This window comes from Lepidochelys olivacea (assembly GCF_965140295.1).
Source record: "Lepidochelys olivacea isolate rLepOli2 genome assembly, chromosome: 8".
Taxonomy (NCBI): Eukaryota; Metazoa; Chordata; order Testudines; family Cheloniidae; genus Lepidochelys; species Lepidochelys olivacea.
Genome location: NC_140418.1, coordinates 44,217,747 through 44,233,029, shown reverse-complemented (window position 1 = coordinate 44,233,029; position 15,283 = coordinate 44,217,747). Strand labels below are relative to the sequence as shown.

The 15,283-nt window shown below is 49.0% G+C and overlaps 1 protein-coding gene across 5 annotated transcripts in view; it reads left to right on the top strand.

Annotated features, from left to right (window-relative positions):
- Window positions 1-15,283, top strand: part of PACS2 (phosphofurin acidic cluster sorting protein 2) — a 180,179-nt gene that overhangs the window by 160,036 nt on the left and 4,860 nt on the right. For all 5 annotated transcript variants that reach the window (XM_084637745.1, XM_084637744.1, XM_084637746.1 and 2 more), the window contains 3 exons: window positions 1,425-1,560; window positions 7,240-7,466; window positions 14,897-15,010. In XM_084637745.1, the coding sequence (XP_084493871.1) occupies window positions 1,425-1,560; window positions 7,240-7,466; window positions 14,897-15,010 (477 nt within the window). The remainder of the gene's footprint in view (window positions 1-1,424; window positions 1,561-7,239; window positions 7,467-14,896; window positions 15,011-15,283) is intronic.

The window sequence follows — 15,283 nt, the reverse complement described above, 5'->3', positions numbered from 1 at the left end:
CCGGGCAGCAGGAAGTGGAGTGACCTGGCCCCAACCCATTCCGCTCCGCCAGCTCGTGCTGGGGGGCAGTTTCCCCCCTGCCCCTGCAGAGGCCTGGGGCCAGCTCCCCATCCCCCCACAGAGGCCTGGGGCCCCACACAGCCCCCTCCATATGGGGAGGCTGCATTAATGCCTGTTGTCATGGCTCTGCCGCCACGTTGCATATTTAAGTCTGCCAGCACCCTTGGAGGTAGGTAAGTATTAGAGCAGCCTGAAAGATGGGGTGCAAAGGCCCAGCAATTAGGTGACTTACCCAGGATCACACAACAAGTCGGAATCAGAATTGGGAATAGAACTCAAGTGCCATAAATCTGTCCTTCAGATACGGGGCAAGACACCTTCTCATACTCCACAGTCCCTGATGTTTTTGTCTACTGCACATCCTTCCAAGGCGCGCCTGTACCCATTGTTCTCTGTGTATTAGAGCCTTCTCCTCTGCATCTCTTCCCATCTGGAACAGCATTCCCATGTCTCTACTTCCAGACGCCTCTCATCTGAGGCCTCATATGGAAGCATCTCGTCTCCATGCCTCTTAATTTCTCTCTCTTGGCTGTTGTACTAATTCCTTAGAGAGCTTTGGGAACAGGCTGCATGTTGTAACACCACATTGCTCTTATACATGGTGGAGCCTTCTGTCAAAGAGACTCAAAGCTCTTTACAAATGTGAAGATGGCATGGGGACTCCACAGGGCTCCCCTTGTGGAGTTTCCTCCTAATTCCTCCCTTTAGGAGAGGGGGATTTGCCCCCCACTCATGCACACACTTTCAATTAAAGCAAGGGGTTGGCTCCCAAACCATGTGGACACCACCTTGTCCTAGTGGTACAGGACCATCCACCTAACCCTCCTGTGCGTTTTCACTGCCTCCTCCCCCCTTTTAAGAGAAGTTCTCAGCAGAGGGGGTTCCATGGAAAAGCTAACAAGCATGTTACCTTTGTGTGGATTCCCTGCCGGGGTTGAGGGAACAATGCATGTTCCTCATTTTCCCCTCCCTGGCCCGACCCCCTTACTACACAAGAATCCTAGCTCCTGCAGAGAGCACTGGGAGGGCTGTGGAAGTGGCTGGCCATCTCCCTTCTGCAGTGGAGTTGAGATCTGCATACAGTGTGTTTCCTGTAATGAGCTGGGGGAACAATCTCGCCCTAGATGACTCTGCTTCCCAAACCACCAGTGAGATCAGTAAATGGAACAGTAACTCCATTTGACAGATGGGGAAACAAGTTAGATGAGTGGCCCAGGGGGTGCCGTGAAACAGAGGCAGGAAGAGACAATGGCCTAGGCGTAAGACTGAGATCTACTAAGAGAGAGACTGCACTGCATGGTGTTCACCAGCAGGAGAACCCAGGTGACGAACACAGACAAACGGTTTGACTCATTCTCTTTAAGGTGATTCCGATGACGCAGCTCCCTCTAGTTCCAGTGTCCTTTCCTCTACCCCGCCTTCTGTGTCTCCTGCTGTGAAGGAAGCTTCCCCCACCCCACCTTCCTCGCCATCTGTCACGGGCAGCTTCTCTTCCTCCAGGTAAAGCACCTTCTGCCTCTTTTCTCTCCCTGTATTACCCAAAATATAGTAGAAATGAAATCTCTTTGTAAGGAATACTGCAGCCCTCCTTCCCCCACGTGCAACTCCCATCTCCTCAGTCATCCCTTTACATTCTTTTAGCCTATTGCCCTGTGGAGATTAACCCTGCTTCACTTCAGAGGAATTAACTCGTGGATACTGGGAGGGGTCAGGAACTGATGGGAGGGTCATAGGGGCTTCATGAGGGTCAGGCTGAGTTTTCTTTGCTGCGTTTGGCTGGGAGGGGGTCAGGTCGTTTGGCAGAGTGCTTGCCTACATACATTCATCTGCAGCACTCTCTGAGGATACTCATCTGCAGCTTTACCTCAGGTTCTGTTAGTGTCCTCAAACGGGAGTCTTGTCTTGGAGGTCTCCAGTTGGCCTGGAGACCTAATACATCGTGTCTTGGAGAATGTGTAGAAAGCAGGTATTTCTCTGGGCCTCCTGGTGTACTGCCTTTGGATTTTAGTAAAGCATTTGATACCGTCAAGAATAATCCATGTGATCGTAACTACTGGAGCAAGGGCCATCACAAAGGATAACAGGACACCCCTGGAATCCATGTTAGGGTCTGGCCTTATTAATGTCCTGGATGGAGATGCTCCCTGTATTTATACAGCACCTTGCACAGTAGAGCCTCTTTCTGATTGGGTCCTTGAGGTGCTGCACAATGCAAAGAAATAACAATGGTCTAGGAGGAGGAAGTAAGAAGCATGTTAATGAAATTTGCAGATGACACTAAATCTGGGAAGAGCTGTGAAGACCAGTCCAATAAATAAGAGGGACCAAGGAAGATTAGAAGCATGGGGAGATTAAACTTGATTTGAAAAATGGAAGCTAACAAAACTAGGAGCAAATAATCCAGAATACTCAGTGGGAGAGAGGGAATTGGGAGACAGTAAATGCAGAAAAACCTGGGGCATATTAATGGAGACTAAATTAAATGAGTTTTGTAGTGCAATAGGGCAGCAAAAAGCCAATGTAATTTTGGGCTGGATTCACAGCTCTCATCCTGAGCTGGGATGTATCAGACCAACTCAGTACAGATGTGGCATCAGTCAGTTCTGGCTACTTCAGTACTAAAGATATGGAAAAATTTGAGAGAAGAGCAACACAAAATTGAGTTATCAATAGCTCAAAACCATAGGATGTTGGGTTGCCAGGGAAATTCCACAAGACTGGAAGAGTGCTAATGTCAGTATTCAAAACTGGAAAACGGGATGACCCAGATAACTATAGGTTGACTAACCTGACATCAATCCCAGGCAAAATAATGGAAAAGTTGATGTGCGATTCAATTGATAAAGAATTTGAGGACAGAAATGTAATTAATCCTAATCAATGTGGTTTTATGAAAAACAGGTCTTGTCAGACCAACCTGATTTTGTTCTTTGAGGGTACAGGGCTGGTTGGTACAAATAACTGCAAAGATTTAATATACTTGGGCTTTGGTAAGGCATTTGAGTTGGTAGTACATGGCATTCTGATTACCGAAATAGCACGATACAATATCAATAGAGCACATGTTAAAGGGATTGGGAACTGGCTGACAGATGTCAATGGGAATCTTTATCAAATGAGACTGTTTCTAGTGGTGTTCCCCAGGGATCGGTAGCAGGCCCAACACTATTCAGTATTTTAATCAGTGACCTGGAAGTAAATATAAAATCACAGCTGATAAAATTTGCAGATAGCACAATGATTGGCGGAATAGCAGATAACGATGAGGACAGGGCAGTCATACAGAGCGACTGAAAAAGTTATACTCCTAGGAACAAGGAAGAGAGTCTATAACTGTAGGGGGAACTGCATCCTGGAAAGCAGTGACCCTGAAAAAGATCTAGGGGGTCATGGTGTACAAGCAACTTCACATGAGCTTGTGTGATGCTGTAGCAAAAATGGCCAATCCAGTCCCTGGATGTATAAAGAGGCATAGTGAGTAGCAGCAGTGAGGTGATTTTGCCTCTGTATATGGCATTGGTGAGACCAGTGCTGGAATACTGTATGTCCATATTTTTGAAACGATTAACAAATTGAACCACAAAAATGATCTGACAGCTAGTGAAAATGCTAAGGGCAGATGTGGTACTTCTGCTACTGATTATGGGGAGTCTCAGTGACTATGGGCAGAATTTAGCCCTAAAAGCTTATTTTTTGTATGTGTTCTGCTGCTACACAAAGTGGAGTTAAGTGCATTAAAAGTTACCAACTAAACATCTTCAAAAATGCCAAAATTACAGAGGAGCACAAATCTCATTGAAAGTCCATGGGATTTATCATTTACCTCCCTTCACCATAGAAGTGTTGTGCAGCCTAATCATTTAGTTTAATGATCTTCAGATGGAAGATGCTGTATAATGGAGAATTATTAAGGACAAGGCTTTGGAGGAGAAGCAAGCAGTAGGACAAGTCCACCTCCTCCTCCAGGCTGTTTGACTTGTAAGCTCTGAGCTGTAGCATGGCAAGTGAGGGAGGAGGCTCCCAGGAGATGGACAGGCAGAAAAGCAGAGAGGAGGAGAAGCATCTGTTGAGGGCTTGCTCAGGTATGGGGTTCAGTGTGAGTTATGGGAAGGTAGTAGGGAGGCGCGGTAGGCGTGTGGCTTGAATATGACTTCAGATGCAAGAGGCATCTTTCCCAGTGCTGGGATCATTTCAGTGCAATAGCCTATCTGTGCCTCCCCAGGTAGAATGAGATTGGCTTGAGTGCAGGGCTCCCTGCTTCATAAGCTTGCGTCTCCAGTTTCATTTTGCCAGGCGCACGTTAACTATGGAGGTGTCTCTTTAGAAGGCCACGTTTGTGTTGCTTTTCATTTCCTCGCACACCAGTGGATGTTTCCTCTGGTGGCAGGCAGTTGGCGAAGGACCAGTCAGGACCGGAGGAGATGGCACCAATATTTTCATATGGGGAAGGCTTTGCTAGGCGTCTTGAGCTGAATTCAGGCCCGTCATGCAGAGCAGCTGGTCCCCTCGGCTCCCATTGACTCCAGTGGAATTTTTCAGGGCTCAGCATTTCTGGAAGTCAGGCCAGTGTTAGTCACTATCTAAATCCCCACTTGGCTTCCTTTATGCTTCCAAACTTGAAAGCTTTGGCCTTGGTCTGTGTGTTCCCCAGCCCCTTCTTCCTCTTCTGGGAGAAGACTGCAAGAGCCTCGTGCTGAGGCGCCATCTCTTGTCTCAGCCACAGGAGCTGTGGCTATCAGCACAGGTGAAGTGAGTTCTCACACCCCTCTGTGGGGAAGGAAGTGGAGGAGGTCCTCTGCAGGGCACCCTCCATTCCAGACCTGAATTCTGAGTCACCTCACTTTAGCGCTCTCTGTCTAGAACCTACTCTAGGCCTGGTCCCAGGAGAGATGGCAGAGAGTTCTCTCCAGGACCCCTGCCTCCCCACCACACCCCCCTCCTATGGCTGGGGCCATCGCCTGTATTCCCAGATGCTCCTCTCCCTTCCTTCCTCCCAAGCAGCTTCTGAAGGGGCCCGCCTCTTCCTCAGTCTTTCTCTGTCTCACCACCAAAGGCAATTCTCCCTGTGTGACTAATGCCTGAGGCCCTGCCCCTCGTTCCCCTTCCTCTTCAGAAGCCTTGTGTCTGCTATGCAAGGAGAGTTTCTCCCACCTCTGGTATGACCCAGCCTCTGGAGATTACCCCCCATGAAGGAGGAGAATGCAGGTTACTGATGTGAAAGAAGGGCCCCTAAGACAAGGTCGCCCCGGTCCACTTTGTTAATGCTGCACTTGCAATGTGCTACTCCAAGTGTAACTGCACCTCGCTGTAAACGCTGCTTGGGGCTGAGCCTATGGAGCCAGATCCTGGTAAGGTACTGTGGTCCCCATGAGTCTCATGCCGAATTAGACTGAGACTTCTAGTTTCAGGATACTCCTTGAAGAGAGGAAGATAGTGCTTATCTGCCCAATGAGTTACTGCGCCAGGGTGTGAATCTACCTGAATGCTGGGACTCTCAGTATGTTGTAGCCATGTCCGCATGGGAGGTTACTGCACGGCAGGCTGATGCACTGTACACTCTCATCCTGGCTTGCCGTCTGACTAGCCTTTCTGTCCCTCAGATACCTCAGCAAGGGCTGCCACCTACTTCATGCAGAGGCTGAGAAAATCCTTTTGTTCCATGATGGTCCTCTTTGGCCATCTTTTCACACTAAATATGTTCCTGCTTCTGGCTGGCCTCTACCTTAGCCAGCCTGCTCAACCCAACTTAAAGCCTGTTCCAGGAGGTCCATGGACTGACTGGGGAGACGACTCTGTAGCTAGGTCTGCAGAGCAGCCATCTAGGCCCACATTTTCACCAAGCACTATCAGCTGGATCTGTCTGCATTGGGGTCTGAGGAGTTGGCACAGAGTGCCCCAGCTTTAAGACCATTTTCCAAGGTGTCACCTCGGTGGGGAGTACTCCTTCCTTCCTCTCCCCAGCCTGCCCCACTGCACCTGTCACCTCAGCTTGCGAGTTTCCTGCTCCCTCCTTGGGCCATTTTCAGCACTAGGGAGCTAAGCCACAAACTTTCTTCCACTGCCAACTGGGTTTATGTGACTTTGCTCCCCTGCGACAATTTCCTCCTAGGTAGCCCCTGGGGCTGAGGAAATGGGTGAAGTGACTCGTGTAGCCTAGGCTAAGCAGATTTAGCTGATGGGTTTTAGCAGCTATTGGCTGAGAAGCCTAAAGGCTCAGAGTGTCTGAATGAGGGCACGATTGGTGCCAAATTTCTTGCTCCTGATATGTTCTTCACTGCCTGCCTGATGGCAGCAGAATGGGCCCGCACATGTGTCCACTCTGGAGAGCCAAGCCACAGAACAAACATCCACTGGTGAAAAAATTGTGAGACAGTTTTCTCCACAGGGTCAGTGCATTCTGCATAGCCTTTCCTGTGATCGTCTGATATGGCCACCACGGTAGACCGTGTTTTATTCATTTGCTCCACCCACTGGCAATTTCTCAACCAATTAACAGACTTATCTTTTGTAACTAAGTCCCCCTGTGTGCCTAAAATACCAAGCTGGAGTGAGTTTTGCACCATGTCCTGATGGCAGCCAAGGTCTGACTTTGGTAGCCCACAAGGGAAAGTGATTGTCAAGCTCAGGATTGTATTGAGGTAGTGAACTACCAAGACAGGAAATTCCTTTTCCATGGGTTGGACTTTGTGAGCTACACAGCAGATGTGACTCTAGCCAGACTGATTTACAGTGCAGTCACCCAAAAAAGTAACTGGCTGTTCTTTCTGAAGAACAGTCCGATAGTTATTCTCAGGATTGCAATTAAAACAAAGGAAAAGGAATTCATTAGAAGTTGCCTGATTAAATGTAATTAGTAACAGTGATCCCTGGCTCATGTGCCACGTAATGGAGCTTCCTTGACAATTGTCTTTCATGAAAAGATCCTAACCTCCTTGATCTACCCTTTGATAAGTGGCTAGTTGTTTCTGGGTGCTTACCCATTCTGAGAGATGTCCGAGGGGTGTGACTTGCCAAAGAAGCTGAGCACTCGCCCTCTGAAAATCTGGCCACCTTAAGGAGTCTCAGGTTGGGTAGCCAGCATCCCTAGTCACTTGTGAAAATGATGGGCCCTTGATTGACAAAATTTCCATCAAAATGACAGTCAGCATGTGGAAATGATTCTTTGCTCCCATCTTTTAGCCAGAGCCTTGGTGCTGAGCTGATGGGACTGCAGGTGGATTACTGGATTGCAGCTCAGCCCGTGGAGAAGAAAAGAGACCCAGAGAAGAAGGACTCTTCTGCTGCCAAAAACACACTCAAATGCACTTTCCGGTCTCTCCAGGTCAGCAGGTTACCCACGAGTGGAGAGACCACCAGCACTCCAACAATGTCAATGACAGTCGTGACAAAGGAAAAGAACAAAAAGGGTAAGAGGGGGAGGGGATTCAACTTGCTGTTCTATCAGGTGTTGCTGATGTGTAAAAGGTGGACGGTTGTACCTGTCCTGGCTTTCCAGGTCTGCCCGGGTTCACTGTGTGATGTCTTAACAATAGAACTTGCTCCTCGGCCCTGAAATGCCATTGTTAGGCCTGCTGGCTTGTGGCCCTAGAAGCAACCTTATTTTTGTGTTTTGGGGAGTGACTCCCCGTGTTGCTGTGTTTGGTGCCAGCAAATCACACCACATTGGGTAGGTCTCCTGATCCGCCTTTGCCCCTGTGAAATAAAAGCTGGTTGCTGTACCATGAGGTAAGCCAAGGCCACTGAATAATTGAACACGCAACAAATCATGAGCCACCCAATCTCCCGGGTGGACTTTGGCTGGGTTTTTTAGGGTGGGGTTATTTTGCTTTTTCCTTATCAAACCCAAGCATTCATTAAAACAATATCTTGCCCTTTCTGCTGCAGGGCCATTTCTTAAAGGACTCCATGCACTGTTGCTCCATTAGCTTTAGACTTGTAGAAAACTTTTTCCAGGCATGGGTGCACACATTTTGCCATAATGGATGTCTGTGGTCTAAAGATGGCTAATACTTGACGTTTAAGGTGAAGATACCCCTCGTGCCCCTAGCCAGCTATACGATTGTGACAATTGCTGGGCATCAGTTGAAGGCCTGAAGCATGAGATTGAATTCCTCTGTTCATTATTGCAGGTAGAGATGTATTAACGGTCATACAACTATCTAGCCCTTGTGTTGGACTCAGTATCATCCTGTACCCTTGTTAGATGATTTCACAGCAGTGATTAACAGAGACTACTCTTACAGCTGGTTTACACAGGGAATCTATTGTGAAATAAGATATGGTGTGAATTTAAAGCGATGGATTAATTGGAAGTGGATTAAGTTAAAGGTACTCTTAGTTTACTATATAAGCATCCACCCACGGAGCTAGTGCGGAATAGTCATTCAGGGCTGTTTCCTCGTGTAGACAAGCCTTTGGATTCCTACTGTTCGTTTGTTGGGAGAAAGGGTTGGAGGCGAAGGAGGATGGGGAGGTGGTGGTCATACGGCAGGGTATGGGTAGTGGAGGGAGGGTAAGAATGGGAAGGTGTGAGAAGAATGTGGAGAAGAGAAGGGTGGGGCTGGATAAGAGGGTACAGCAGTTGTGCTGCTAGTACTCAAGGGAGAGTATGTCACAGCACCCCCACCTCCCCAATTGAAGGTATCCTCACACCTACAGGCTTCAGTCCAATCTTCTCTCATAAGGACCTACCTGCTGGAAACCCACCACCAAAATGTGGAGTGGGAGGAGCAACGCAGAGAACTTGCTGCAGTTCTTGGGTCTTCTGAGCCTCTCTTCCTTTTTTCCTTTGCAACTCCCCTGTGTCCCAGTATGGTGCTACCAGCCAGCCCATGATCCTTCAAGCTGTTAGAAGGCCTCTGCCTACCTCCCCCCATTTCCCAGCTCAATGCAGAACATACCTGTCCCCCACTCAGACAAGGACCAGGCAACCAGGAAGATCCATGGAGGTGCCAGGTCTCCCACTTCCCTCATTCCCAGAGCAGAGAGTTCTGGCAGGCAGCTGGCCACCTGAGTGCCAAAGCCGTGGTGACATGGGCTTTTCTGTCTCCTTCCCCTTGGACAAGGAGGGACCATAGCATGACTGTGTCTGTGAGAACGAGTCTGAGGAGGAGAGCAATATGCTCATTCCCAGCAGGGTGAGTCAAAACAGCCTCAGTGCAACCTTCCACAAAACTCGGGCCAGCCCTAGAGAATACACTAGTAGATGTGAGAGGTTCACTGCTCCCCTAGGGGAGAAACCAGGAGTGGGACCATTCCTGAACAAGTGCTATGTTCTGAATGTCCATTCAAATGGAAGCCAGGACAGCATGAGCTGGCTGGACTCTCGGCACTGAGGACTGACCTCCCAGACACGTCCCCCTATGCGGAGGATGGCACACTATCAGATCAGACATCACCTTGATAGACTCTAAACAGCAAGGGGAGACAAGCAGGGAACTGATGGAGGCCAGCCAACCCCTCCACTGGAAGGAAACCTGCCCATGTGAGGGTATGGAGCCCCCTGGCATACTGGCTCAGCAGCAAAGAGTTGGACTTACCCAAATGAAGAGTAGATCAAGGGGTGCTCAGCTGGGTGGTGTACCTCAGGGGAGTAGCAGTGGGAGAACTCTGGGTGGGTACCATCTCCTCCCTGAAGAAACTTGGTGCCAAGACACCAAAGCATGTAGCCCTTCCCACCCCAGAGGGGGTTGGGAGCAGGTCACAGCAACCGGCAGAGAGCTGGGTCCTGTTTCAAACAACAAAGAGACTCATCCTCTTCCATCTCTTCACTGGCCTCTCAGAAGACAGCTACACAGGACAGAAATCAAATCCAGCCAGAAGGAAGCGCACACCCCTTTCTCCTTCCCAGGCAGGTCCCTGTGCGCTGTTGACTTGCCCTGGTGGGGCAGATGAGTCAAAACATGAGGTATCTAATGTGTGCACTCCTTCCCTCCACCCCCGAGCATTTACCCCTATGCCTCAGAGGGCAGTTGCAGCCCTGGGACTCCAGGCAGAGAGGAAGAGGCGCAATCTGTGTCTAAGATGGATTTCCCCCACCACTCCCCAAAGGGCACGGCGTGCCATTGAACGTGGCTGCAGAAAAGATCATTCAGGCTGGAGCATCCCCGTATGGAGCACTGTTGAGTAAACCACTCGCCACACCTCAGAGATCATCGTGGTGATTCACCTCTGACACGACTGTGGTGGAGAGAGGGGTCTCTTTCCCCTTTCCCCTTGAAAGTAGAGGATGCCCTCAGACTGTCTTATGGGCACCCCAGGCTTCTTGGGCCTCTATCTCTCACTCCAGGACAATCTGTTATGGCACTGGCACAGGCACCAAGAGGATTGGCCTCCAGATGTCATCAACAGTTTCTGATCACTCAATGTCCCTGTCACGTCTTTCACTGCAGACGTATCAGCAGGCACCATCAGACAGCCCAACAAGGGCAATGGCAGCTGTTCTGTTTTCAGGCACAGCCTGGGGCTACATATGTGGTCTGGAGACTCTGGCTCAGCAGCTCCTGGGTTTAGCGGAGACCCACTGCCCCCTAAAAAAAAAAAGGGGGGGGGAATGCAGTTGTGCACTGCAGGGGAAAAGATGCCCCACAACCTTTTCTCCAGCTTCAAAAAGAATTTGGACAATGCACATAATTGACCTTGAAGCCTCCCTTCACCAGTCCCGCAGAAGGGACTCAGATTGACTGGAGGAAACCACACTTTCAGCAGAGGATGAAAAGTATAACAGGACGTCAACCCCTCCTTGCCCTCTTCCAGGCAACACCAGCATTGCCCAAGGAGGAACAGAGACAAGCAATTGGTGGCAGGCTCACCATCTTCCACACCAGGAGAGAACACGCCTTATGAGACGAGTGGGTACTGAAAACTGTCCTTACACAACACCCCTTGAAACCGATACCAACGTAACCTCAAGATTCACTCTGTGTCTGACATACAGGGACAGCAGACTCTTTCTCAGAAGAGTTCTCAAGGACAGTATTCCATCTTAATCATCCACAAGAAATCAGAGGGTCTGGGCAGTGCTGGGCCAGAAATACTCTCCGAGCATAAAAAGCACACTGTTCCACATGGTGACGTAGCATGCCATAGCAGCAGGAATGCTGCCCAGGAAATTCAGGGCATCAGGAGACCTGACCAAAGCCACGTGCAGCACCTGCCAGAGATTCCTGTGCTGCATTTGTGATGGAGCAATGCTCTCCTTTGAATCATAGAATCATAGAATATCAGGGTTGGAAGGGACCCCAGAAGGTCATCTAGTCCAACCCCCTGCTCGAAGCAGGACCAATTCCCAGTTAAATCATCCCAGCCAGGGCTTTGTCAAGCCTGACCTTAAAAACCTCTAAGGAAGGAGATTCCACCACCTCCCTAGGCAACGCATTCCAGTGTTTCACCACCCTCTTAGTGAAAAAGTTTTTCCTAATATCCAATCTAAACCTCCCCCACTGCAACTTGAGACCATTACTCCTCGTTCTGTCATCTGCTACCATTGAGAACAGTCTAGAGCCATCCTCTTTGGAACCCCCTTTCAGGTAGTTGAAAGCAGCTATCAAATCCCCCCTCATTCTTCTCTTCTGCAGGCTAAACAATCCCAGCTCCCTCAGCCTCTCCTCATAAGTCATGTGTTCCAGACCCCTAATCATTTTTGTTGCCCTTCGCTGGACTCTCTCCAATTTATCCACATCCTTCTTGTAGTGTGGGGCCCAAAACTGGACACAGTACTCCAGATGAGGCCTCACCAATGTCGAATAGAGGGGAACGATCTCGTCCCTCGATCTGCTCGCTATGCCCCTACTTATACATCCCAAAATGCCATTGGCCTTCTTGGCAACAAGGGCACACTGCTGACTCATATCCAGCTTCTCGTCCACTGTCACCCCTAGGTCCTTTTCCGCAGAACTGCTGCCTAGCCATTCGGTCCCTAGTCTGTAGCTGCGCATTGGGTTCTTCCGTCCTAAGTGCAGGACCCTGCACTTATCCTTATTGAACCTCATCAGATTTCTTTTGGCCCAATCCTCCAATTTGTCTAGGTCCTTCTGTTTCCTATCCCTCCCCTCCAGCATATCTACCACTCCTCCCAGTTTAGTATCATCCACAAATTTGCTGAGAGTGCAATCCACACCATCCTCCAGATCATTTATGAAGATATTGAACAAAACCGGCCCCAGGACCGACCCTTGGGGCACTCCACTTGATACCGGCTGCCAACTAGACATGGAGCCATTGATCACTACCCGATCAATGGGTAGTGCTTCCAGTCTTCACAAAATATGGAGATCCTGGTGGGACAGCTCCAGGCCAGGGGGCATGCATTTGTTTCTCTGTGTAGATGACATTCTCATCAAGGCCAGAACCAAGAGGGAATTGGAGGAGGCCACAGAGGCAGTGATAAAGATGCTGCCAGCTCACCTGGGAGAGTATTTAGGTATGAGTAGAGACGTGATTCAGAAAGGTGGGAGGAGACCTTGTCATTCATACAAGCAGCAAAAGACCGGGCAGTGCACAGTCTCCCCAAACTGTTAGGCTGATACTCAGCTGTTTGGAGATCTTTCATGGGTGTTAGAAACTTAGATTCAGGATGGATCACTAGGACCCTTCACACTCAAACATGAGCAAGAAATGGTCTCACTCTAAAGCTAGGAGGGGACCAGGCTGATGGAAATGCCACAAAAGATAAACTCACTCTGGTGATTGAGGGGGGAACGCCTACCCCAGATAGTCATTAAGGCTGATGGCAGCCTGGCAGGCTTGGGGCCAGGAATTTCCATTCACAAGTTGAAGTCAGGAACAACATCGACCGGCTGAGGATTGATCTCGTAGGTGTATCCCCCATTCTGAGGATCGCATGTGATAATCCAACCGGAGACATTGACCTTATAGAAACAGCAAGAGAAGACAAGAAGCAACACACCAAAGGCCAGATGACTGCTCAGTTGGTCTGAAAAGCACCTGTGCATACACGGGGCACCAAGCACCTAAGCGAGGGGCTCGACAGAAGAGATGGAGCAAAAGAGTGAATGGAGAATGAGGTGTACAGCTTGGGTGTAGTGTGCACCATGGAAACACCAAGGAGAGCTATTCGCCCTGCAGCAAACAACTAGACAAGGAGATCCTGTTTCAGGACCTCTGATGTGAGAGTGCTGAAATGCTCCCCTGCCAAGAGTGCTACTGCGGATCGGGGTCTAGAGGCATCAGGGACTCCGATTGCACCAGAGAGGATGTGGATGTTGGAAATAACAGGAACAAGAACATGGCCCAGTGAAACTACTGACTCCACTGAGGATTGATCATACATCTCCATCCTTCCAAGCTAAACCACACAGCAAGGGATACTGACAAAAGGCTATCGGTGCCTATTAAAAGGCTGTTAGCCTCAAGAATGCAGTCAGCCACAGCAGTATCCTCCCATACGTACGGATCTACTTCAGCTACTGGTGTAAGGGGGGAGGAAGGGCTCTGTGTTTATCACTAGGATCCTCCCAGGTCCCTGACAGAGTGCAGGCTGCAGAGATGAGCTCTGACCCAGATTAATCAGACCAGCAGGTTTCAAAGGGCAGCCTCCAGTTCACGTGTGCCCCACCTAAAGTTTAAACTCCATTCTCCAAGTATGACCAGAACCACCTTTCCAACCTAGGAGCTCAGTCTTCTTCCTGTTCCCTGTAAGGCTGTAAACACAGGAATATTTCAAAAAGGAGGAGGATTGTTGGGGAGCTGAACAATGTTTGAAGTTTAGACGTGGGGGGGGGACCCAAATACTGGAAAGCCAGGAAATTACACTTTCTGGGAAATCTATTACCAGTGAGAGGCACTTCTAGAATTCCTTTTCCTTCAGGAGTCTTCTACAACAGCTCTCCACTGGGCCTGCGCATGGGCCTGAAAAAATAATTCTCCAAGAGCTGGGGAGATAGCAACTGCCATATTGCAATGGACTGTGAACACATCAAGTCTCCAGCACTTTGTCGAATTGTGCTAGTCAGCACTTGGTTTGAAAATGTGCTGTGTTGCAGCAAATGGCTTTGGCTTTTCAATAGCTGGTAACTTTTTCCCTCGAGGGGATCTATTCTTGCAATGAGCCCTGCATGGGTGCCCCATTGCAGTGTTGGGCCAGAGTTAATGCTGAGCAGATGCCACATCACTCAGGCTGGGGTGTCTAGGGTGTTCATCCCCAGTTTGGAAGCAATTTTCCTGGAGCCAGATGGTTAATTTCAGATTCTTAATTCAGATGGATCCTGAGACCTTGGTACCTTTTTTCAGAAAAGCTTCCTAACCTTTCCCCTCCCTGCCCAGTTCCATTCTTTGCAGGAGCTCCCTTATCTCGGCTGTCCCTTTGAGCAGCTGTTGACCTGGTGTTTGTGTAGTGAATATGCACTAGTTGCCACATTCAGCTGCAAGTGAGGATAACATCTGGGGCTTTCTGCTCTAGAAACCTCTTGCAATAAGCAAGAATCTCCATGGGAGCACAGCAGATTTTATATCATTTGAGCCAACCACCAAAGCTCGCAGTGCACAACTTTGTCTTAATAGACTGGATATTTTCCCAGCAGGGGAATTGCCCTAGGGGGATGAAGGGGAGACTTATAGCAACGAAGACTTTCAGAGGCAATATGAATTACTTTGGGGCTCTAAAAAGGTCCAGTTAATACGGCTCACTTTGTAAGGTGGCAATGCTTGGTAAGTAATTCTGTGAACTGGAAATGTTAATAAGCATGGGGAGTACCTGGCCATTCAAACTCCTGGCAAAGAGGAAAGTTCAGACTTCAGTGTATTTTTACTTAATTCTTTCAGTATAACTTCTTGTGGCTGGTAGAGATCAAGCATGTTTGGTTTGATTTTCTTCTAGTGATGTTTTTGCCCAAGAAAACAAAAGACAAGGAGATTGAGTCTAAGAGTCAATGCATTGAAGGAATTAGTAGATTGATTTGCACGGCAAAACATCAGCAGAATATGCTGCGGGGTAAGTGCTGAATTATTGCATCATTTCCAGTAGTAAAAGGGAGCATTTTATTGCTAATGATGGCTCTAGTACCTGTAAGCCAGCCATCTCAGTGCTTGACCAGGACGTGCTGGTCTGTGACACAAAGCAGACTTGAACCTGGTGGATCTGGCTGCAGGAGGATTCTCCCGTCATGGGGAAATCCACACATGGCATAGAGCCAGCCAGCCACTAAACCTTAGGTTCTCAATCTGGGAGTTACTAACAGGTCTCGGAGGGCATGACAGCCCTCTT